Raw genomic sequence first — 25,952 nt, forward strand, 5'->3', positions numbered from 1 at the left:
AATAGAAAATATAAACAGACCAATCACAAGCACTGAAATTGAAAGTGTGATTAAGTCTTCCAGCAAGCAGCTACATAGCACAGGGAGATCAGCTTGGTGCTTTGTGATCACCTAGGCAGATGGGATAGGGAGGGTGGGAAGGAGACGCACAAGGGAGGAGATATGGGGATATATGTATATGTATAGCTGATTCACTTTGTTATAAATCAGAAACTAACACATCATTGTAGAACAATTATACTCCAATAACGATGTTAAAAAAGAAGTAAATCCCCAAAAAAGTTTAGTAAGACATTTATAAAAAAAAAGTCTTCCAACAAACAAAAGCCCAGGGCCAGATCGCTTCACGGGCAAATTCTATCAAACATTTAGAGAAGAGCTAACACCTATACTTCTCAAACTCTTTCAAAATATAGCAGAGGGAGGAACACTCCCTAACTCATTCTACGAGGCCACCATCACACTGATACCAAAACCAGACAAAGATGTCACAAAAAAGATTACAGGCCAATATCACTGATGAACATACATGCAAAAATCGTCAAAAAACTACTAGCAAACAGAACCCAATAGCACATTAAAAGGATCATACACCATGATCAAGTGGTGATTATCCCAGGAATGCAAGGATTCTTCAATATATGCAAATCAATTAATGTGATACACCATATTAACAAATTGAAGGAGAAAAACCATATGATCATCTCAATAGATGCAGGAAAAGCTTTTAACAAAATTCAACATCCATTTATGATGAAGACGCTCCAGAAAGTGGGCATAGAGGTAACCTGCCTCGACATAATAAAAGCAATATGACAAACCCACAGTCAACATCACTCTCAATGGTGAAAAACTGAAAGCATTTCCTCTAAGATCAGGAAAAAGACAAGAGTGTCCACTCTTGCCACTATTATTCAACATAGTTTTGGAAGTGCCAGCCATGGCAATCAGAGAAGAAAAACAAATAAAAGGAATCCAAATTGGAAAATACGAAATAAAACTGTCACTGTTTGCAGATGACATGATACTATACACAGCAAATGCTAAAGATGCCACCAGGAAAATACTAGATGTAATCAATGAATTTGGTAAAGTAGCAGAATACAAAATTAATGCAGAGAAAGACCCCAAATAGTCAAAGCAATCTTGAGAAAGAAAAATGGAGGTAGAGGAATCAGGCTCCCTGACTTTAGACTATACTACAAAGCTACTCTAATCAAGACAGTATGGTACTGACACAGAAATAGAAATACAGATCAATGGAATAGAATAGAAAGCACACAGATAAACCCACTCACATATGGTCACCTTATCTTTGACAAAGGAGGCAAGAATACACAATGGGGAAAAGACAGCCTCTTCAATAAGTGGTGCTGGGAAAACTGGACAGCTACATGGAAAAGAATGATATTTGAACACTTCCTAGAAAGAATATGAATATGAAAAAAAAGAACACTCCCTAACACCATATCCAGAAATAAACTCAAAATGGATTGAAGATCTAAATGTAAGTCCAGACACTATAAAACTCTTAGAGGAAAACATAGGCAGTACACCTATGACATAAATCAAAGTAAGATCCTTTTTGACCCACCTCCTAGAGCAATGGGAATGAAATTAAAAATAAACAAGTGGGACCTAGTGAAACTTAAAAGCTTCTGCACAGCAAAGGAAACCATAAACAAGATGGAAAGATAACCCTCAGAATGGGAGAAAATATCTGCAAACAAAGCAACTGACAAAGGATTAACCTCCAAAATATACAAGCAGCTCATGCAGCTCAATATCAAAAAGAAAACAAAAACAAAGAAAAACCAAATCCAAAAATGGGCAGAAGACCTAAATAGACATTTCTCCAAAGAAGATATACAGATTGCCAACAAACACATGAGAACATGCTCAACATCACTAATCATTAGAGAAATGCAAATCAAAACCACAATGAGGTATCACCTCACACTAGTCACAATGGCCATCATCAAAAAATCTAGAAACAATAAATGCTGGAGAGGGTGTGGAGAAAAGGGAACTCTCCTGCACTGTTGGTAGGAATGAAAATTGATACAGCCACTATGGAGAACAGATGGAGGTTCCTTAAAACACTAAAAATAGAGCTACCATATGACCCAGCAATCCCACTACTGGGCATATACTCTGAGAAAACCATAATTCAAAAAGAGTCAAATATCGTATATTAATGCACATATGTGGAACCTAGAAAAATGGTACAGATTAACCGGTTTGCAGGGCAGAAGTTGAGACACAGATGTAGAGAACAAACATATGGACATCAAGGGGGGAAAGCCGCTGGGGGGTGAGGATGGTGGTGTGATTAAAAAAAAAAAAGAGTCACGTACCCCAATGTTCATTGCAGCACTATTTACAATAGCCAGGACATGGAAGCAACCTAAGTGCCCATCGACAGATGAATGGATAAAGATGTGGCACATATATACAATGTAATATTACTCAGCCAGAGAAAGGAACGAAATTGGGTTATTTGTAGTGAGTTGGATGGACCTAGAGTGTGTCATACAGAGTGAAGTAAGTCAGAAAGATAAAAACAAATACCGTATGCTAACACATATATATGGAAAGTAAAAAAGTGGTACTGATGAACCTAGTGGCAGGGCAGGAATAAAGACGCAGACATAGAGAATGGACTTGAGGACACAGTGGGGGAAGGAGAAGCCGGGACGAAGTTAGAGAGTAGCATTGACATATATACACTACCAAATGTAAAATGGATGGCTAGTGGGAAGCTGCTGCAGAGTACAGGGAGTTCAGCTCCATGTTTTGTGACGACCTAGGGGGGTGGGATAGGGAAGGTGGGAGGGAGACACAAGAGGGAGGGCATATTGGGATATATGTATACGTATAGCTGATTCACTTTGTTCTACAGCAGAAACTAACAACATTGTAAAGCAATCATACTCCAATAAAGATATTAAAAATAAAAGATTTATGTGGTTCAAGAATAGTTAGTACAAGTCTGCAACAAGAAAAGCAGAGTGGAGATTTACCTGACCTGATATTAAGGCAAATTACAAACCGTTAATAATTCAAAGAATGTGATACTGGCAACACAGCAAGTAGGCAATGGAACAAAATAGAATCCAGGAATGGACTCAAGAATATACAGGAACTTGGTACCTAATAATGGTGGTAACACAAATCAATGGGGAGAGAACAGGTCATTTAATAAACGGGGTTGGGAAAACTGGCTTATTATGTAGAGAAAATAAAATTAGATCATTTTATACAGCATATACAGAATAAATACCCACTATATTAAAGACCTTATATGGAAGGCAACATTATAAAACTATAATGTAAACAGTTACATTATAGTTACAGAAAAAGTAGACACATCTTTATGACCCAGGGGTAGGGAAGAATTTATTAAATAAGATCCCCAAAGCACACACTATAAATGTACAGATTGATGGGTTTGACAAAATCAACTTAAATACTTATTGGTTAGGGGTAAAGTGTACTGATATCTGCAAATTACTTGGAAATGCATCAAAAAGGATGGATAAATGGATGGCTAGAGATGGAGAGAGGGATAGTTATATGGTTATATGGTATAAAGCTGTTAATTATAGAATCTAAGTGGTGGTCATATGAGTGTTTATATGGTTATATGGTATAAAGCTGTTAATTACAGAATCTAAGTGGTGGTCATATGAGTGTTTGCCATCCTATCCTTCCAACTTTCCTGTGTTTTTTTTTTTTTTTTGGCCACGCCACATGGTGTGGCATGAGGGATCTTAGTTCCCTGACCAGGGATGGAACCCACGCCCCCTGCGGTGGAAGGGTGGAGTCTTAACCACTGGATCGCCAGGGAAGTCCCACTTTTCTGTATATATGAAATCATAATGAAAGGTCAGTGAGAATGAAATACTTTTGTTCTAAAAAGGATATTGTACATAAATTTCTAAAAAATTGTGGCTGACTGGAAAAGATATTTGACACATATACACACAGATATAGAAAAGATATTTGCTTTATTCGTATGTTTATTTGTTTAGGGTATATTATGTATTTAAGGTTTAACATACAGTCTTGTTAAATTGTCATTTATATACAGATTGCTAAATTGCCCTAAAGAAAGTTGAACCAAATTTACAGTTGCATAAAGATAGCCAGTTGCTGTCACCATTGTCACTTCTTGGGTATTGTTCTTTTTTTTCTTTTTTTAATTGGGGTATAGTTGTTTTACAATGTTGTGTTAGTTTCTGCTGTACAGCTAAGTGAATCAGCTATATGTATACATATATCCCCTATTTTTTGGATTTCCTTCCCATTTAGGTCACCACAGAGCACTGAGTAGAGTTCCCTGTGCTATACAGCAGGTTCTCATTAGTTATCTATTTTACACATAGTAGTGTATATATGTCAATCCCAATCTCACAAGAAACTTCTGTAATCAGAAAGAAAAAAGACAAGTAACCTAAAAGAAAATTTGCAAGATAAATAGGCACTTCAGAGAATGTGAAAACAAATGGCTAATATATATAAAAAAGAAGATCAACCTCATCCGTAGTCAAATAAATGCAAATTAAAATAAAAGATACTACTTGAAACCCACTGGATTAGCAAAAATTAAGAAGTTATAAGACATCAGCCCTGGCAATAATATGAAGAAATAGAAACCCTTATGCATTCTTCATAGGACTATAAATTTAGAACAAATATAATCTAGAGCAATTTGGCCATATTTGGTGAAAAATCTATATGCATATTTACAGGATCCAGGACTTCAACTCCTAAATACATACTTCAGATAAACTGACACAGGAACACAAAGATACAGAGACATCTATGAAGATATTCCCTGTAGCACTGTTTGCAATATCCCAGAACTGGAAACAACTATCAAACAACAAATAAAGTACTATGATATAAGTAACTGTTGGAATATAATTCAGCAGTCATCAGGAACGAACCATATACGAATACAGAAAGATCTACAAAATAACACTGAGTGAAAAAGTAAGAAATAGAATGATATGTACAACACAGTATCTTTCATGTTAAAAAAGGAAAAAATCTACACATATAAACATCACTATAGATTGTGCATGCATATATATATATATATATATATATATATATATATGGAAGATGGCTTGGAGGGACACACATCAAATACCCAAGAGTGGATAACTATGGGTAGAGAGAAGGGGACTGAATCAGGAAGAAAGGCTGAAGGGGACAAAAACCAAATATAAAACCAAAAAATAAAAGTGTTTATGCATGGGCTGATGATGACAGATCATAAACTGAGGAGACTATCATAGCAATTGATTTCCAATGTTTCTGAAGTCTAAAGTAAACATAAAACTTCCCCACCTCAAAATACCATAAAAACCACGTGCTTAAAGGAAATGTCAAAAAAAATAAAATAGAAATGAACTGACCACTTCCCGGTCACATGGCTTACCGGAGTACACAGCACATGAGCAGCAGATGGGTGGGGACGTTAGCTGGATTGAGCATACTGGGTGTGTCTGACTTCATACAGGCCAGGAAGGCACGCATCCTTCTGTTCTTGTCCTCAACTGCTTTGCCTAGCCAGAGCTTCTTGAGGTTTGGGCAAGTCCATTCCCGAAATGTCAGGGCAGACACCAGCTCAGGGGTTTGAGGTGACTTCCCTTTATAGGCAGACCACTCTTTAAGGATCACTGAAGGAACTAGAAAACAGAAATTGAGGAAAAACTGGCTATAGAGACTCTGAGCATTTCTGCAGCTGGTCACAATTGACAGAAACCATCACACTTCAACATCTTTGTATGTTCTGTCACTATAATTTTTATTGTTAGCAGTAGTAACAGCAGGAGTAGTAAGCATTTATTAGATGCTTGGTATGTATTAAGTATTTTACATATAAATGTAAATCTTACTTACTCTTCAGAACAAACCTGAGAGAGAAGCATTATGACTATATTATCACAAAACACAGTGCTCATTTTGCAGGTGAAAAAAGGAATCAAAGCTCAATGGTCACACAGCTCTACAGTCACACAGCAGTCCCCCACTTATTTGCAGGGAATAAGTTCCAAGACCCCCAGTGGATGCCCAAAACCATGGACAGTACCGAATCCTGCAATATACTATGTTTTTTCCTATACCTACATACCTATGATAAAGGTACGTAAGAGATTAACAACAATAACTAATAATAAAATAGAACAGTTATAACAACATACTGTAATCAAAGTTATGTTAAAGTGGTCTCTCTCTCTCCAAATATCTTATTGTACAAATTTAATGCCATTTCCATCTTAACTAAGCACTTATCGTGTACTGTGTCCATAACTTTTGCAGTTCGAGATGTGACAGCAAAACTAGCACAAATTTCTTTTTCCTTCTTCACAATTTCACAGACAGAAGACTCGTTCTTACCATAGATCTTTTTGTTCTTACTATAGATCTTAGTAACGTCAGCATATGATATTTTTTCTTCCCTTATTAAGTTGAGAACTTTCACCTTTTCACTTAAAGGAAGCACTTTACAGCTTCCTTTTGGCATATCTGAATTGCCAGCATCACTACTCTTGCACTTCAGGGCCATTATTAAGTAAAATAAGGGTTAATTGAACATAAGCACTGAGATACTGGGACAGTTGATTTGATAACCCAGACAGCTACTAAGTGACTAACAGGCAGCATACGCTGAAGAGAGGAATGTTTCACATCCTGGGTGGGAGGGAGCAGGATTATGCGAGATTTCATCACACTACTCAAAACAGTGTGCAACTTAAAATTTATGAATTGGCTGCGTGCCCACCCAGCCCCTATTATAGTCTGAGATAAAGAACGCAAGATTAAAATGGAAGTCTCCACTATACCCTGACATCCCTTTTGCAGTATCCCAGTGGTCACAAAGACCAAGCCTGGTACAAGCAGGGGGAGACCATGCCCAGGACTGGAGGTGAGCATTCTAAGATCAGTAAGGTTCCGAGCTGCCGGAGACTCCAGTTCCTGTCTTGTTGCTCCACCATCCCTCGGGCATGGCCCTCGTCTGAATGAATATTTGACCACATGGATGGATAAATATTCCAGCCAGGAGGACTGAGATACTTTTCCATTATAGGTTATTACAATATATTGAATATAGTTCCATGTACTATACAGTGACATAGAAAGAGAAGAAGGAAAATTAGACATCAAGAAAGGCGCCGAATGTAAGACAGCAAACAGACACAGTGAAATCTAAACCAGGGTCAGTGACTTTCTTTCCAAGTTGGGTCCTCAATGGAGGGCCCTAAACGCTGCCTGCCCCCTGGCAGAAACATCACAGATTTCTCAGAAGTGGCTTTGAGGCTTTTCAGAGGCTCGGAGATGATCCTTTGGAGCTCAGGGGGCGCCTTCAAGATGGCAGAGGAGTAAGACGTGGAGATCACCTTCCTCCCCACAAATACATCACAACTACATCTATATGTGGAACAACTCATACAGAACACCTACTGAACACTGGCAGAAGACCTCAGACTTCCCAAAAGACACCTCAGGTGACTTACACGCAGAGGCAGGGCCAAATCCAAAGGTGAACCCAAGGAGCTGTGTGAACAAAGAAGAGAAAGGGCAATTTCTCCCAGCAGCCACAGGAGCAGTGGATTAAATCTCCACAATCAGCTTGATATACCCTGCATCTGTGGAAAACCTGAACAGACAGCGAATCATCCCAAAACTGAGGCATTAGACTTTGGGAACAACTGTAGACTTGGGATTTCCTTTCCGCATGTAATTTGCTTCTGGTTCTATATTTATCTTAGTTTAGTATTTAGAGTTTATTATCATTGGTATATTTGTTTATTGATTTGGTTGTGCCCTTCCTTTTTTATTTTTTATGTATACATATATAGATAGATAGATTTATTTATTTTACTTTTTCTCTTTTTGTGAGTGTGTATGTGTATGCTGCTTTGTGTGATTTTGACTGTATAGCTTTGCTTTTGCCATTTGTCCTAGCATTCTGACTGTCTGTTTGTTTGTTTTTTAAGTATAGTTTATAGCACTTGTTAGCATTGAAGGATTTGTTTTTGGGTTTGGTTGCTCTCTTCTTTCTTTTTTTAATTACATTTTTATTTTTAATAATTTTTTCTATTTCAATAACATTATTTTATTTGTTTAGTTTTCGTTATTTCTTGCTTTCTTTTTTCTCCCTTTTCTTCTGAGCTGTGTGGCTGACAGGGTCTTGGTGCTCTGCCCAGGTGTCAGGCCTGAGCCTCTGAGGTGGGAGAGCCGAGTTCAGGACATTGCTCCACCAGAGACCTCCAAGCCCCATGTAATATCAAACAGCGAAAGCTCTGCCAGAGATCTCCATCTCAATGGTAAGATCCAGCTCCACTCAACAGCCAGTAAGTTACAGTACTGGACACCCCATGCCAAACAACTAGCAAGACAGGAACACAAACCCACCCATTAGCAAAGAGGCTGCCTAAAATCATATTAAGTTCACAGACACCCCAAAACACACCACCAGACGTGGTCCTGCCCACCAGAAAGACAAGATCCAGCTTCAGCCAACATAACACAGGCACCAGTCCCCTCCACCAGGAAGCCTACACAACCCACTGAACCAAGCTTAGCCACTGGGGGCAGCCACCAAAAAAAACGGGAACTACGAACCTGCAAGCTGCGAAAAGGAGACCCCAAACACAGTAAGTTAAGCAAAATGAGATCAGAGAAAACACAGCAGATGAAGGAGCAAGGTAAAAACCCATCAGACCAAACAAATAAAGAGGAAATAGGAAGTTTACCTGAAAAGGAATTCAGAGTAATGATAGTAAAGATGATCCAAAATCTTGGAAATAGAATGGAGAAAATAGAAGAAACGTTTAACAAGGAACTAGGAGAACTAAAGAGCAAACAAACCATGATGAACAACACAAAAAAATGAATTAAAAATTCTCTAGAAGGAATCAATAGCAGAATAACTGAGGCAGAGGAAAAGATAAGTGACCTGGAAGATTAAATAGTGGAAATAACTACCACAGAGCAGAATAAAAAAAAAAGAATGAAAAGAATTGAGGACAGTCTCAGAGACTTCTGGGACAACATTAAATGCACCAACATTCGAATTATAGGGGTCCCAGAAGAAGAAGAGACAAAGGGACTGAGAAAATATTTGAAGAGATTATAGGTGAAAACTTCCCTAATATGGGAAAAGAAACAGTCAATCAAGTCCAGGAAGAGTCCCATATAGGATAGTCCCATATAGGATAAATCCAAAGAGAAACATGCCAAGACACATATTAATCAAACTATCAAAAATTAAATATAAAGAAAAAATATTAAAAGTAGCATGGGAAAAACAACAAATAACATACAATGGAATCCCCAAAAGGTTAACAGCTGATCCTTCAGGAGAGACTGCAAGACAGAAGAGAGTGGTGGCAGGACATATTTAAAGTGATGAAAGGGAAAAACCTACAACCAAGATCACTCTAACCAGCAAGGATCTCATTCAGATTCAACAGAGAAATTAAAACCTTTACAGATAAGCAAAAGCTAAGAGAATTCAGCACCATCAAACCAGCTCTCCAACAAATGCCAAAGGAACTTCTCTAGGCAGCAAACACAATAGAAGGAAAAGACTTACAATAACAAACCCAAAACAATTAAGAAAATGGTAATAGGAACATACATATCGATAACTATCTTAAATATAAATGGATTAAATGCTGTAACCAAAACACAAAGACTGGCTGAATGGATACAAAAACAAGACCCATATATATGCTGTCTACAAGAGACCCACTTCAGGCCTAGGGACATATACAGACTGAAAGTGAGGGGATGGAAGAAGATATTCCATGCAAATGGAAATCAAAGAAAGCTAGAATAGCAATTCTCATATCAGACAAAATAGACTTTAAAATAAAGACTAATTACAAGAGACAAAGAAGGACACTACATAATAATCAAGGGATCAATCCAAGAAGAAGATATAACAATTGTAAATATTTATTCACCCAACATAGGAGCACCGCAAAACATAAGGCAAATGCTAACAGCCATAAAGGGGAAATTGACAGTAACACAATCATAGTAGAGGACTTTAACACCCCACTTTCACCGATGGACAGATGATCCAAAATGAAAATAAATAAGGAAACACAAGCTTTAAATGATACATTAAACAAGACAGACTTAATTGATATTTATAGGACATTCCATCCAAAAGCAACAGATTAGACTTTCTTCTCAAGTGCTCATGGAACATTCTCCAGGATAGGTAATACCTTGGGAGACAAATCAAGCTTTGGTAAATTTAAGAATATTGAAATCAAGTATCTTTTCTCACAACGCTATGAGACTAGATATCAATTATGGGAAAAAAATCTGTAAAAAATACAAACACATGGAGGCTAAACAATACACTACTAAATAAGCAAGAGATCACTGAAGAAATCAAAGAGGAAATCAAAAAATAAGCAGAAACAAATGACAATGAAAACACAACGACCCAAAACCCATGGGATGCAGCAAAAGCAGTTCTAAGAGGGAAGTTTAGAGCAATACAATCTTACCTCAAGAAACAAGGAACATCTCAAATAAACAACCTAACCTTAAACCAAAAGCAATTAGAGAAAGAAGAACAAAAAAACCCCAAAAGGTAGCAGAAGCAAAGAAATCATAAAGATCAGATCAGAAATAAAAAGAAATGAAGGAAACGATAGCAAAGATCAATAAACTAAAAGCTGGTTCTTTGAGAAGATATACAAAGTTGATAAACCATTAGCCAGACTCAACAAGAAAAAAGTGGAGAAGACTCAAATCAATAGAATTAGAAAGGAAAAAGGGGAAGTAACAACTGACACTGCAGAAATACAAAGGATCAAGAGAGATTACTACAAGCAACTATATGCCAATAAAATGGACAACCTGGAAGAAATGGACAAATTATTAGAAAAGCACTACCTTCCGAGACTGAACTACGAAGAAATAGAAAATAGAAACAGACCAATCACAAGCACTGAAATTGAAACTGTGATTAAAAATCTTCCAACAAACAAAAGCCCAGAAGCAGATGGCTTCACAGGCGAATTCTATCAAATGTTTAGAGAAGAGCTAACACCCCTCCTTCTCAAACTCTTCCAAAATATAGCAGAGGGAGGAACACTCCCAAACTCATTCTAGGAGGCCACCACCAACCTGATGCCAAAACCAGACAAAGATGCCACAAAGAAAGAAAACTACAGGCCAGTATCACTGATGAACATAGATGCAAAATTCCTCAACAAAATATTAGCAGAGGCCAACAGCACATTAAAAGGATCATACACCATGATCAAGTGGGGTTTATCCCAGGAATGCAAGGATTCTTCAATATATGCAAATGAATCAATTTGATAAACCATATTAACAAACTGAGGGAGAAAAACCATATGATCATCTCAGTAGATGCAGAAAAAGCTTTTGACAGAATTCAACACCCATTTATGATAAAAAAAAAACCCTCCAGAAAGTAGGCATAGAGGGAACTTAGCTCAACATAATCAAGGCCATATGTGACAAACCCAAAGCCAACATCATTCTCAATGGCAAAAAACTGAAACCACTTCCTATAAGATCAGGAACAAGACAAGGTTGCCCACTCACACCACTATTATTCAACATAGTTTTGGAAGTTTTAGTCACAGCCATCAGAGAAGAAAAAGAAATAAAAGGAATCCAAATTGAAAAGAAGAAGTAAAACTGCCACTGTTTGCAGATGACACGGTACTATACATAGAGAATCCTAAAGATGCTACCGGAAAACTAGTGGAGCTAATCAATGAATTTGGGAAAGTAGCAGGATACAAAATTAACGCACAGAAATCCCTTGCATTCCTATAATGATGAAAAATCTGAAAGTGAAATTAAGAAAACACTCCTATTTACCACTGCAACAAAAAGAATAAAATATCTAGGAATAAACCTACCTAAGGAGACAAAAGACCTGTATGCAGAAAATTATAAGACACTGATGAAAGAAATTAAAGATGATACAAATAGATGGAGAGATATACCATGTTCTTGGATTGGAAAAATCAACATTGAGAAAATGACTCTACTACCTAAAGCAATCTACAGATTCAATGCAATCCCTACCAAATTACCACTGCCATTTTTCACAGAACTAGAACAAAAAATTTCACAAATTGTACGGAAACAAAAATACCCTGAATAGCCAAAGCAATCTTGAGAAAGAAAAACAGAGTCGGAGGAATCAGGCTCCCAGACTTCAGACTATATTACAAAGCTACAGTAATCAAGACAGTATGGTACTAGCACAAAAATTGAAATATAGATCAATGGAACAGGATAGAAAGCCCAGAGATAAACCCATGCATATACGGTCACCTTATCTTTGATAAAGGAGGCAAGAATATAGAATGGAGAAAAGACAGCCACTTCAATAAGTGGTGCTGGGAAAACTGGACAGCTACACAGAAAAGAACGAAATTAGAATAGTCCCTAACACCATATACATAAATAAACTCAGAATGGATTAGAGACCTACATGTAAGACCAGGCACTATAAAACTCTCTGAGGAAAACATAGGCAGAACACTCTATGACATAAATCAGAGCAAGATCCTTTTTGACCCACCTCCTAGCGAAATGGAAATAATAACAAAAAAACAAATGGGACCTAATGAAACTTAAAAGCTTTTGCAAAACAAAGGAAAACATAAACAAGATGAAAGATAACCCTCAAAATGGGAGAAAATATTTTCAAAGAAAGCAACTGACAAATGATTAGTCTCCAAAATATACAAGCAACTCATGCAGCTCAATATCCAAAAAGCAAACAACCCAATCCAAAAATGGGCAGAAGACCTAAATAGACATTTCTCCAAAGAAGATAAACAGATTGCCAACAAACACATGAAAGGAAGCTCGACATGACTAATCATTAGAGAAATGCAAATGAAAACTACAATGAGGTATCACCTCACAATGGTCAGAATGGGCATCATGAAAAAAAATCTACAAACAATAAATGCTGAAGAGGGTGTGCAGAAAAGGGATCCCCTCTTGCACTGTTGGGGGGAATGTAAACTGATACAGCCACAATGGAGAACAGTATGGAGGTCCCTTAAAAAACTTAAAATAGAACTACCATATGACCCTGCAATCCCACTACTGGGCATATACCCTGAGAATACCATAATTCAAAAAGAATCATGTACCACAATGTTTATTGCAGCTCTATTTACAATAGCCAGGACATGGAAGCAGCGTAAGTTTCCATCGACAGTTGAATGGATAAAGAAGATGTGTCACATATATACAATGGAATATTACTCAGCCATAAAAAGAAGCGAAACTGAGTTATTTGTAGTGAGGTGGATGGACCTAGAGTCTGTCATGCAGAGTGAAGTAAGTCAGAAAGAGAAAAACAAATACCATATGCTAACACTTATGTATGGAATCTAAAAAAATAATTAAAAGGTTCTGAAGAACCTAGGGGCAGGACAGGAATAAAGACACAGACATAGAGAATGGACTTGAGGACACGGGGAGGGGTAAGGGTAAGCTGGGATGAAGTGAGAAAGTGGTATGGACATATATACACTACCAAATGTAAAATAGATAGCTAGTGGGAAGCAGCCACACAGCACAGGGAGATCAGCTTGGTGCTTTGTGCCCACCTAGAGGGGTGGGATAGGGAGGGTGGGAGCGAGACACAAGAGGCAGGAGATGTGGGGATGTATGTATAGGTATAGCTGATTCACATTGTTATACAGCAGAAGCTAACACACCATTGTAAAGCAATTATAGTCCAATAAAGATGTTAAAAAAACAGAAAACTTATGAATTGTTTACTTCTGGAATTTTTCATTTAATATTTTTGAATCATGGTTGACCTTGGGTAATTGAAACCGTGAAAGAGAAATCAAGGATAAGGGACTTGGTACTGTATTTTGAAACTCATTTCTTAAGTAGATGTACCAGGCTAGGCAAGGAAAGAAGTCCAAGGTAGATTCACATGAATACCTGGCTTCATAACAGACTATAGGACACCCCAAAAGACTTAAAAGAATACTACAAAATTCTCAAGAAAACAACATCTTTTAGATTTATGAAGGTGTGACAGACAAGGAAAACATGGCTTCTGTCTACTTCTAGTGTACCTCAGGCTCCTAAGCTATATCTTCTTTTATTTAAGTCTTTTAGTATCTACTCAGTTACCAAAGCTAGAAACCTGGAAGTCATCCCAGACTCCTTGCTGTCCTTCACCTTCTACACTGATTATTTCAAAGGTCCCGCTGATTCTACTGTCTTATCATGCCTTTTCTCTGTCCCTTTTCTTCATCACAAGAAATATTGTTGAGGTTCAGATCTCAAATAATAACAAAAGGGTCATCTTTTACCTTGCAAGAGTCTCCAGACTGTTGTCCCTGCTTTCATCTTGTCCAGTCCCCCTCATACCCATACTCTACAACCACTAGAATGATCTTTTTTAAAAAACCTTTTAGTTTCAAATAATTATAGATTCACAGGGAGTTGTGAAGATAGTAGACAGAAGTCCTGTGTACCCTTTATCTAGTTTCCCGCAATGGTTATATCTAAAATGATTATAAGGACTTCCCTGGCAGTACAGTGGGTGAGACTACACACTTCCACTGCAGGTGTCACGGGTTTGATCCCTGATCAGGGAACTAAGATTCCACCATGCAGTGTGGCCAAAAAACAAATAAAATAAAGAAAAATAAAATAAAATGATTATAATACAATATCAAAGCTAGGAAACTGACATTGGCACAACTATGTGTATAGTTCTGTGTCATGTGTAGATTCATATAACTACCAACCACAATCAAGATACAGAACTATTCCATCACCACAAAGTTCTCCCCCGTGCTACCCCTTTTATGGTCACACCCAGTGCCCTCCAGCACCATCCTTAATCCCTGGCAACTACCAATCTGTTCTCTATCTGCACAATTTTGTCAATTTGAGAATGTTACATAAATTGAATCAGTATCCAACATTTTGAGATTGGCATTTTCACTCAGCATAATGCCCTTGAGAGCTATCCATGTTGATGCATATATCAATAGCTCATTCCTTTTTTGCTGAGTAATATTCCATGATATCTAGGTTGTGTCCAGTATGGGGCTATTACAAATAAAGGTGGTATGAATATTTGTGTGTAAGTTCCTGCATGAAAATAAGTCTTCATTCTCTGGGATAAATGCCCAAAAGTGTGAGTGCTACACACTTATTTTTAGGTTTAAGTAACTGCCAAATTATTTTCCAGAGTGGCGGTACCATGTTACATTCCCACCAGCAAATTATGAGTGATCCAGTTTTTCCACATCCAATCCAGCATGCTGTATTATCACCATTATTCATTTTAACCATTCTGATAGGTATGTCGTGACACTTCATTGTGGTTTTAATTTGCATTTTTCTAATGGCTAATGATGTTGAACATCTTTTCATGTCTTTATATTCCATATGTATATCTTCTTCAGTGAAATGTTTGTGCATGTCTTTTGCTGATTTTCTAATTGGATTATTTTTATATTGTTCAGGTTTTTTTTTTTCGGTTTTTTTTTTTGTGTGGTACGCGGGCCTCTCACTGTTGTGGCCTCTCCCATTGCGGAGCACAGGCTCCGGACGCGCAGGCTCAGCAGCCATGGCTCATGGGCCCAGCCGCTCCGTGGCATGTGGGATCCTCCCAGAGCGGGACACGAATCCGTGTCCCCTGCATCAGCAGGCAGACTCTCAACCACTGCGCCACCAGGGAAGCCCTGTTCAGTTTTTTTTAAGTGAATTTCCTCTTTATTATTCTTGAGTAGAAGCTTATATTATATCTGAAATGACATTAAGGAGAATAGATAAATACAGATATAGATATATATAGATAATCTAAGGCTCCTAAGACTTTATTATTTTTAAATGAGCATTAAGTCAAAGTTCATAATTATTTTGTACAAATAAGTGTCATCAGACTAGTTAAATGGTGGGTTTTTTTTAACATCTTTATTGGAATATAATTGCTTTACAATGTTGTCTTAGTTTCTGCTGTATAGCAAAGTGAATCAGCTATAGGTATACATATTGTTCAGTTTTGAGTTCTTTCAGATACTTGCTTTCAGAGTATTTCAGATACTAGTCTAGATATGTAGTACTTGCTCACCTATGGATTTCCAATTGATCCAGTACCACTTGTTAAAAAGACAACCTTTCTTCCACCAAAGTGCTTCTGTGGCTTTGTCAAAAATCAGTTGGCTGTACTTGTATGAGGCTATTTCTGGGTTCCCTACTCTGTTCCATTTGTCTATATGTCTATATATCACTGCCAGTACCACACATTCTTAATTACTGTAGCGACATAATAAGTCTTGTAATCAGGTAGAATGACTGCTTCCAATTTATTATTCCTTCTTAAAAATGTTTTAGCTATTCTGGTTCCTTTGTTTTTCCATATAAATATTAGAATAATCTTGTCTACATACACACAGAATCCTGCTGGCATTAGATAGAAATTGTGTCAAACATGTATACAATTAATTTCTGTTGAACCAGTAGTAAAAAAAATTCCCAACAAACAGAAGTCCAGGACCAGATAATTTGATAGTGAATTGCACCAAAAATTTAAAGGAGAGCTAACAACTATGCTTCTCAAATGATTCCAAGAAATTGAAGAGCAAGGAACGTCTCCAAACTCATTCTATATAAAACAAAAATATCCTCCAGGAATAAAGGGGAAATAAAGACATTCCAGATGAAGAAAAAACTTTTTTAAAATCAGACCTACCCTAAAAAAATGATTAAAGGTACTTCTCTACACAGAAAAGAAATGATAAAAGAAGGAATCTTGGAATATCAGAAAGGAAGAAAAAACAATGGAAAGAACAATAGATTTTCCTTCTTCTCTTGAGTTTTCTAAATTACACTTCATGGTAAGCAAAAACTATAATACTGTTTAATGTGGCTCTGAATGTCTGTAGAGAAAATATTTAAGACAATTATTAATGGAGGAAGGTAAAGAGATGCAACAGAGGTCAGGTTCACTTCACTTGAACTGGTAAAATGTCAACACCAGTAGACTGCAATAAGTTATGTATATACAATGTAATACCTAGTAAATATACTGAAATAGCTATACAAAGAGATATACCAAAAACATGTAGATAAATAAAAATGGAATTCTAAAATAAGTTCATGTAATCCATAGAAGGGAAGAATAAGAAAACAGAGATATGAAAACCAGAGAAAACAAACAGAAGCAAAAATAAAATGACAGACTTAAGTCCTAACATGTCAGTAATTACATTAAATGTAAGTGGTCTAACAACACCAATTAAATACAGAGATTGACAGACTGGATAAAGAAACATGACCCAGGGCTTCCCTGGTGGCGCAGTGGTTGAGAATCTGCCTGCCAATGCAGGGGACACGGGTTTGAGCCCTGGTCTGGGAAGATGCCGCGGAGCAACTAGGCCCATGAGCCACAACTACTGAGCCTGCGTGTCTGGAGCCTGTGCTCCGCAACAAGACAGGCTGCGATAGTGAGAGGCCCGCGCACCGCGATGAAGAGTGGCCCCTGCTTGCCTCAACTAGAGAAAGCACTCACACAGAAACGAAGACCCAACACAGACAAAAATAAATAAATAATTTTTTTAAAATGACCCAAATATATGCTGTCTACAAAACATTCACTTCAAATATAAATGATACTGGTAGGTTGAAAGGAAAAGAATGGAAAATAATATACCATGAGAACATTAATCAAAAGACAGAAGGAAAGGCTAGATTAATACCACATAAGTACACTTCAGAGCAAAAAAACTGCCAGGGACAGAGAGGGACATTACAAAATGCTAAAAGGGTCAATCCACCAAGGAGACATAGCAATCCTAAATGTGTGTCACCAAATAACAGAGCCACAAAATACATGATGCAACAACTGACAGAAATGAAATGAGAAATAGACACATCCACAATTATAATTAGAGACTTCAACCCACCTCTCAATAATGGGTAGATCAACTATACAGAAAATCAGCAAGAATACAGAACTCAACACCATCAATGAACAGAATCTAATTGACTCTTACAGAACATACAACAAGAGTATAATACATGTTCTTTTCACATGCCCACAGAACATATGCCATGATAGATCATATCCTGGGCCATAAAACAAACTCCAATAAATTTTAAAGAATTGAAATCATACAGAGTATATTCTCAGGCCACTATGGAATCAAACAAGAAATTAACCTAAAGATAACAGAAAAATCTATAAATACTTGGAAAATAACAAAACACTTGTATATAATTAATGGGTCAAAGAGGAAGTCTCAAAGAAAAGAAAGAAATAATGGAACTAAATGAAAATAAAAATACAGAATATTAAAATTTGTGAGATGGAACTAAATAACTGCTGAGAGGGAAATTTATAGCACAAAATGCTCACATTTAGAAAAGAGGAAAAGTCTTTAATTGATCATCTAACAAGAAGAGGAGCAGAAAGCCAAACCTTCAGCAAACCAAGGAAAGAAATAATAAGGATAAAATCAGAAATCAATGAAATTGAAAACAGAAAAACAATAGAGAAAAAAAATCAATGAAACAAAAACCCGGTTCTTTGAAAAGAACAATAAAATTGACAATATTATAGCAAGACTGCAAAGAAAAAGAGACAGAAGACACAAATTGCTAATATCAAGAATGAGACAGGATATCACCACAAAACCTGCAGATATCAAAAGAATTGTATGGGAATACTGTAAACAACTCTGCACACATAAATTTGACAACTTACGCAAAATAGACCAATTTCTCAAAAAATGCAAGCTACCAGAACACACCTAATATCAAGTAGATAATTTGATTAGCCCTATAAATTTTAATGAAATTTAATTTAAAACTTCACACACACACACACACACACACACACACACACACACACACAAAACCTGGCTCAACTGGTTTCACTGGAGAATTCTACTAAATGTTTAACAAAAAATTAACAGCAGTTGTCACAATTGTCACAATCAAGGATTGTGTAGACAATCCTTTTAGAAAATAGGAGTGAACGCTTCTGAACTATTTTTATAAAGCCAGTATTATGCTGATGCAAAAGCCAGATAAAGACAGTACATAAAAGTACTTCAGACTGATATTCCTCATCAATATAGATGTACAAATTCTTAACAAAATATTAGTCAATAGAATTCAGCAATATATAAAATGAATTATACACCGTGGCCAAGTAGGGTTTATTCCACAGTTGCAAGGCTGGTTCAATCCTTGAAAAATCAATGTAATCCACCATACAAACAGGCTAAAGAAGAAAAATAATATAATCATCTCAGTGGATGCAGAAAAACATTTGACAAAATTTGACAATCGCTCATGATTAAAAAAAAACTCTCTGGGAACTTCCCTGGTGGTCCAGTGGCTAAGGCTCCGTGCTCCCAATGCAGGGGGCCTGGATTCAATCCCTGATCAGGGAACTAGATCCCACATGCTGCAACTAAGAGTTCACATGCCGCAACTAAAAGATCCCTTATCTCAACTAAAGATCCTGCATACCACAATGAAGATCCCACATGCTGCAACTAAGACCCAGCGCAGCCAAATACGTAAATAAATAAATATTAAAAAAATAACTCTCTGGAAACTAGAAATAGAAGGGAATTTCTTCAACTTGGTAAAGAACATCTACAAAAAAACCTCCTACTAACATTGTACTTAATGGTTTAAGGCTGTATGTTTTTCTCTTAAAATCAGAAACAGGGCTAGGATGTCTGCCCTTACCACTGCTCTTCAACATATTACTGGAAGTTCTAGTGAGTGTAGGAAGGCAAGAAAATGAAATAGAAGGCATACAGATCAGAAAGGAAGAAATAAAACTGACCCTAACTGCAGATGACATATAGTCCATGTAGAAAATCACAAGAAATCTACAGCAAAACTCCTAGAAATAATGTGAGCTGAAGACTACAGGATACAAAATAAACGTACAGAAATTAATTGTATTTCATTTTTTATTGAAGTAAAATTGACTTAAAATATTATATTAGTTTCAGTTGTACAACAGTGTTGATATTTTTATATATTACAAAATGATCACTCCAATAAGTCTAGTTACCATCTATCACAATACAAAGTTATTCCAATAATATTGACTATATTCCATATGCTATATACTATGTTCCCATGACTTACTTATTTTATAACTGGAAGTTTGTACCTCTTAATTTCCCTCACCTATTTCACTCATCTCCCCATACCCCTCCCTCTGGCAACCACCTGCTTGTTCTCTATATCTGTGAGTCTGTTTCTAGTTTGTTATATTCAATCACTTATTTTTTAGATTCCACATATAACTGAAATCATACAGTATTTGTCTTTCTCTGCCTGACTTATTTCACTTAGCATAATACCTTCTAGGTTCACCCATGTTGTCACAAGTGGCAAGATTTAATCCTATTTTATGATCAAAAAATATTCCACTGCATATATATACCATTTCTTCTTTATCCACTCATCTGTCGATGAAAGCTTAGGTTGCTTCCATATCTTTGCTATTGTAAAAAGTGCTGCAATGAACATAGGGGTGCATATATCTTTTCAAATTAATGTTTTTGTTTTCTTCAGATAAATACTCAGATATGGAATTGCTGGATCATATGGTGGTTCTATTTTTATTTTTTTTGAGGAATCTCTACACTGTTTTCCATAGTGGCTGTACCAATTTACATTCTCACCAACAAGGGTTCCCTTTCCTCCAGTCTTCCTACACTATTGGTTGGAATGTAAATTGGTACAACTATTATGGAGAACAGTACAGAGGTTCCTTTAAAAACTAAAAATAGAACTACCATATGATCCAGCAACCCCACTCCTGGGCATATATCCGGAGAAAACCATAATTCAAAAAGATACAGGCAACCCAATTTTCACTGCAGCATTATTTACAATAGCCAAGACATGGAAGCAACCTAAATGTCCATCAACAGAGGAATGTATAAAGATGTGGTACATATATGCAACAAAATATTACTCAGCCATAAAGAAGAATGAAATAATGCCATTTGCAGCAACATGGATGGACCTACAGATTATCATAGTAAGTGAAGTGAGTCAGAGAAAGACAAATATCATATGATATCACTTATATGTGGAATTTAAAAAGATGACACAAGGGAATTCCCTGGTGGTCCAGTGGTTAGGACTCAGTGCTTTCACTGCTGGGGCCCAGGTTCATTCCCTGGTCAGGCAACTAAGATCCCACAAGCTGTGCAGTGTGGCCAAAAAAAAAAAAAAAAAAAGGATGACACAAATGAACTGATTTACAAAACAGAAACAGACAAACAGACTCACAGACTTTGAAAACAAACTTATGGTTAACAAATCAGAAAGGGAAGGGTTGTGGGAGAGGAATAAACTAGGAGGTTGGGATTAAAATATACACACTACTATATATAAAATTGACAATCAACAGGGACCTATTGAATAGCACAGGGAACTCTACTCAATATTCTGTAATAACCTATATGGGAAAAGAATCTGAAAAAGAATGGAGATAAGTATATGTATAACTGAACCACTCTGCTGTACACCTGAAACTAACACAACATTGTAAATCAACTATACCACAATATAAAATAAAAATTAAATTAAATTTTTAGAAAGGGTTCCCTTTCCTCCACACCCTTGCCAATATTTGTTATTTGTTGTCTTTTTGATAATAGCCATTCTGAAAGGTGTGAGGTGATATCTCATTGTGGTATTTTCCTGATGATTAGAGAAGTTGAGCATTTTTTCACATGCCTGTGAAAAGATGGCATCTGTATGTCTTCTTTAGAAAAATGTCTGTTCAGAGCCTATGCCCGTTATTTAATTGGGTTGTTTGTTTTTTTGATGTGGAGTTGTATGCATTCTTTGTATATTTTGGATATTAACCCATCGTTGATATATCACTTGCAAATATCTTTCTCAATTCAGTAGACAGCCTTTTTGTTTTGTTGATAGTTTTATATGCTGTGCACAGAGTTTTTGGTTTGATGTAGTCCCATTTGTTTATTTTTGCTTTAGCTTTCCTTGCATGAGGAGACATATGCCAAAAAATATTGCTAAGACTGATGTCAAAGAGCATAGGGCCTAGGTTTTCTTCTAGGAGTTTTATGGTTTCAGGTATTACATTTAACTTTTTAATCCACTGCCATATAGCTATCTAGTTTTCCCAACACCATTTATTGAAGAGGCTGTCTTCTTCCTCATTGAATATTCTTGCCTCCTTTCTCATAGATAAATTGCTGATATAACTATGGGCTCATTTATGGGCTCTCCATTTGGTTCCATTAATCCACATATCTGTTTTCTGTGCCAGTATCATACTATTTTGATTATTGAAGCTTTATAGTATAGTTTGAAATTAGGGACTGTGATGCCTCCTGTTTTGTTCTTCTTTTTAAAAAAATTTACAATGTTGTGTTAGTTTCAGATGTACAGCAAAGTGATTCATGTTTATACATATATACATTATATATATAACTATTATAATATACTGTATAATATATAACTATATATAACATACATAATATATATAAAAATATGTTCTTTCTCAGATTCTTTTCCCATATAGGTTATTAGAGTACTGAGTAGAGTTCCCTGTGCTACACAGTAGATCCTTGTTGATTATCTGTTCTATATACAGTACTGTGTATATGTTAATCCCAACAACCTAATTTATCCCTCCCCCCCAACCTTTCCCCTTTGGTAACCATAAGTTTTTCAAAGTCTGTGAGTCTGTTTCTGTTTTGTAAATAAGTTCATTTGTGCCATTTTTTTAGATTCCACGTATAAGCAGTATCACATATTTGTCTTTCTTTGTCTGATTTACTTCACTTATCTCTAGGTCCATCTATATTGCTGCAAATGGCATTATTTCATCCTTTTTTATGGCTGAGTAATATTCCACACTATGTGTGTGTGTATACATATATATATGTATATATATACCATATCTTCTTTATACATTCCTGTGTTGATGGACATTTAGGTTGCTTCCATGTCTTGGCTATTGTAAATAGTGTTGCTACGACCATTGGGCTGCATGTATCTTTTTGAATTAGAGTTTTCATCTTTTCCAGGTATATGCCCAGGAGTGGGATTGCTGGATCATATGGTAGTTCTATTTTTAGTTTATTAAGGAAAAATCTCCATACTGTTCTCCATGTTCTTTTTTAAGATTGTTTTGGCTACTTGGGGTCTTCTGTGTTTCCATATAAATTTTAGAATTGTTTGTTCTAATTCTGTGGAAAATGTCATTGGTATTTTGATAGTGATTGCATTGAATCTTTAGATTACCTCGGGTAGTATGATCTTTTTGACAATATTAATTCTATTAATTCTTCCATTCCATGAGCACTGTATATCTTTCTATCTGTTTGTGTCATCTTCAATCTCTTTCATCAAAGTCTTATAATTTTCTGAGTACAGGTGTTTTACCACCTTGATTAGATTTAGCCCCAGGTATTTTAATCTTTTTGATGTGATTGGTTATTGGGAGTTATTGATTACTGATTCAATTTTATTACTGCTAATTGGCCTGTTCATATCTTCTGTTTCTTCCTGATTCAGTCTTGAGAGATTGTACATGTCTAGGAATTTATACACTTCTTCTAGGTTGTCCATTTTATTTATTTATTAAAAAATTTATTGTATATTGGAGTGTAGTTGATTAACAATGTTGTGTTAGTTTCTGGTGTACAGCAAAGTGATTCAGTTATACATATACATGTATCTATTCTTTTTCAAATTCTTTTCCCATTTAGGTTATTACAGAGTATTGAGCAGAGTTCCCTGTGCTATACAGTAGGTCCTTGTTGGTTATCCATTTTAAATATAGCAGTGTGTACATGTCAATCCCAAACTCCCAATCTAACCCTCCCCCGCCAGCCTTCCCCCCTGGAATAGGCTGTCCATTTTATTGGTGCATAATTGTCCATAGGAATCTCTTATGATCTTTTGCATTTCTGTGGTGTTGGCTGTAACCTCTCCTTTTTCATTTCTGATTTTATTGATTTGGGCCCTCTCTCTTTTTTTCTTGATGAGTCTGGCTAAAGATTTACCAATTTTATCATTTCAAAGAATAAGGTCGTAAGTTCATTGATCTTTTCTATTTTTTGTTTTTTTAGTCTCCATGGCATTTATTTCTGTTCTGATCTATATTATTTCTTTCCTTCTATTACCTTTGGGATTTTTTCTTTTCTTTTTCTACTTTCTTTAGGCATAAGGTGATGTTGATTGAGATTTTTCTTGTTTCTTGAGGTTAGCTTGCATCACTATAAATTTCCCTCTTAGAACTGCTTTTGCTGCATCCCACCATAGATTCTGGATCATTGTGTTTCTATTTGCATTTGTCTCCTAGTTTTATTTGATTTCCTCTTAAATTCTTCAGTGACTCATTGGTTGTTTAGTAGCATATTGTTTAGCCTCCATGTGTTTGGGTTTTTTTGCAGGTTTTTTTTCCTTGTAGTTGACTTCTAATTTCATATTGTTGTGGTTGGAAACGATGCCTGATATGACTTCAGTCTTCTAAAATTTACTATGACTTGTTTTGTGGCCCAGCGTGTGATCTATCCTGTAGAATTTTCCATGTGCACTTGAAAAGAATGTGTATTCTGCTACTTTTGGATGGAACTTCTATATACCTACTAAGTCCATTTGGACTAATGTGTCATTTAAGGCCAGTGTTTCATTGATTTTCTGTCTGGATGATCTGTCCATTGATGTAAGTGGGGTGTTAAAGTCCCCTAACATTACTGTGTTACTGTCAATTTCTCCCTTTATGGCTGTTAGCATTTGCCTTGTGTATTTAGTTGCTCCTATGTTGGCTGCATACATATTTATAATTTTTATATCTTCTTGGATTGACCCTTTGATCATTATGTAATGTCCTTCTTTGTCTCTAGTTCTGGAGCTAGTGTTGGAAGGCTAATGGGTGGGGCTGGGATCCAGAGGGTCCAGGGCCTGGTGTTCACCCACTAGCAGATGAAGCCGGGTCCTGGGGCTAGTGCCGGCCCACTTGTGGGTGGAGCCAGGTCCCAGTGTGTTGGAGTTGATGTTGGCCTGCAGGTGGATGGGGCTGGGTCCTGGTGTGGCTGGGAGCTCAGTACAGCAGCCAGCCTACTGGTGGGTGGGTCCATGTAACTGCCCAGCTAGCTGTCTGGCCTGGAATGTCCCAGGACTGGTGCTGATTGGCTGGTGGGTGGGGCCAGGTCCAGGCAAGTAATAAATTAAAGGGAAGGTTCCAACATGGCGCTTACCAGCACCAATATACCTGTGATAGGATGAGCTCCAAGAAATGGCTGCTGGCAGTTTGATGTCCCCATGATGAGTTTCAATTGCCTCCTGTCCCTCTGAGAGGCTCTGCAAATCAGCTCTTGGTTTGACCCAGACTCCTTTCAAATTACTGCTTCTGTCCTGGGTCTTGGAGTGTGTGAGATTTTGTGCATACCCTTTAAAAGTGGAGCCTCTATTTTTCACAGCCCTCTGGATCTCCCAAAAGTAAGTCCCACCGGCCTTCAAAGCCAGATGTTCTGGAGTCTTATCTTTCTGGTCAGTACCCAAGGTTGGGGAGCCCAACGTGGGGCTCAGACCTGTTGCTCTTTGGGGAGAACCTCTACAATTGTAATTATCCTTCCATTTGTTGCTCATCCACCCAGGGATGGGTCTTGAATACACTGCAACTCCACCCCTCCTACCTGTCTCATTGTGGTTCCCTATTTATACCTTCAGCTGTAGAATATCCTTTCTTCTAGTCTTCAGGTCATTATCATGGATAGTTCCTCCATAATAGTTTCAATTTTGTTGTGCCCATGGGAGGAGGTGAGCTCAGGGTCTTCCTACTCCACCATCTTGGCCCTTGACAATTTTGTTTTTGGCCCTTGAAAATGTTGTGGCAGAAGGGACTC

At 36.9% G+C, this 25,952-nt stretch overlaps 1 protein-coding gene across 4 annotated transcripts in view; it reads right to left on the reverse strand.

The window, feature by feature from the left end:
* Nucleotides 1–25,952, reverse strand: part of FAM120C (family with sequence similarity 120C) — a 135,132-nt gene that overhangs the window by 57,283 nt on the left and 51,897 nt on the right. For all 4 annotated transcript variants that reach the window (XM_029240895.1, XM_029240894.1, XM_029240893.1 and 1 more), the window contains one exon: nt 5,450–5,699. In XM_029240895.1, the coding sequence (XP_029096728.1) occupies nt 5,450–5,699 (250 nt within the window). The remainder of the gene's footprint in view (nt 1–5,449; nt 5,700–25,952) is intronic.

The sequence above is a fragment of the Monodon monoceros genome, unplaced genomic scaffold, assembly GCF_005190385.1.
Source record: "Monodon monoceros isolate NGI ecotype Baffin Bay Population unplaced genomic scaffold, NGI_Narwhal_1 Super_Scaffold_22, whole genome shotgun sequence".
In the NCBI taxonomy this organism is placed as follows: domain Eukaryota; kingdom Metazoa; phylum Chordata; class Mammalia; order Artiodactyla; family Monodontidae; genus Monodon; species Monodon monoceros.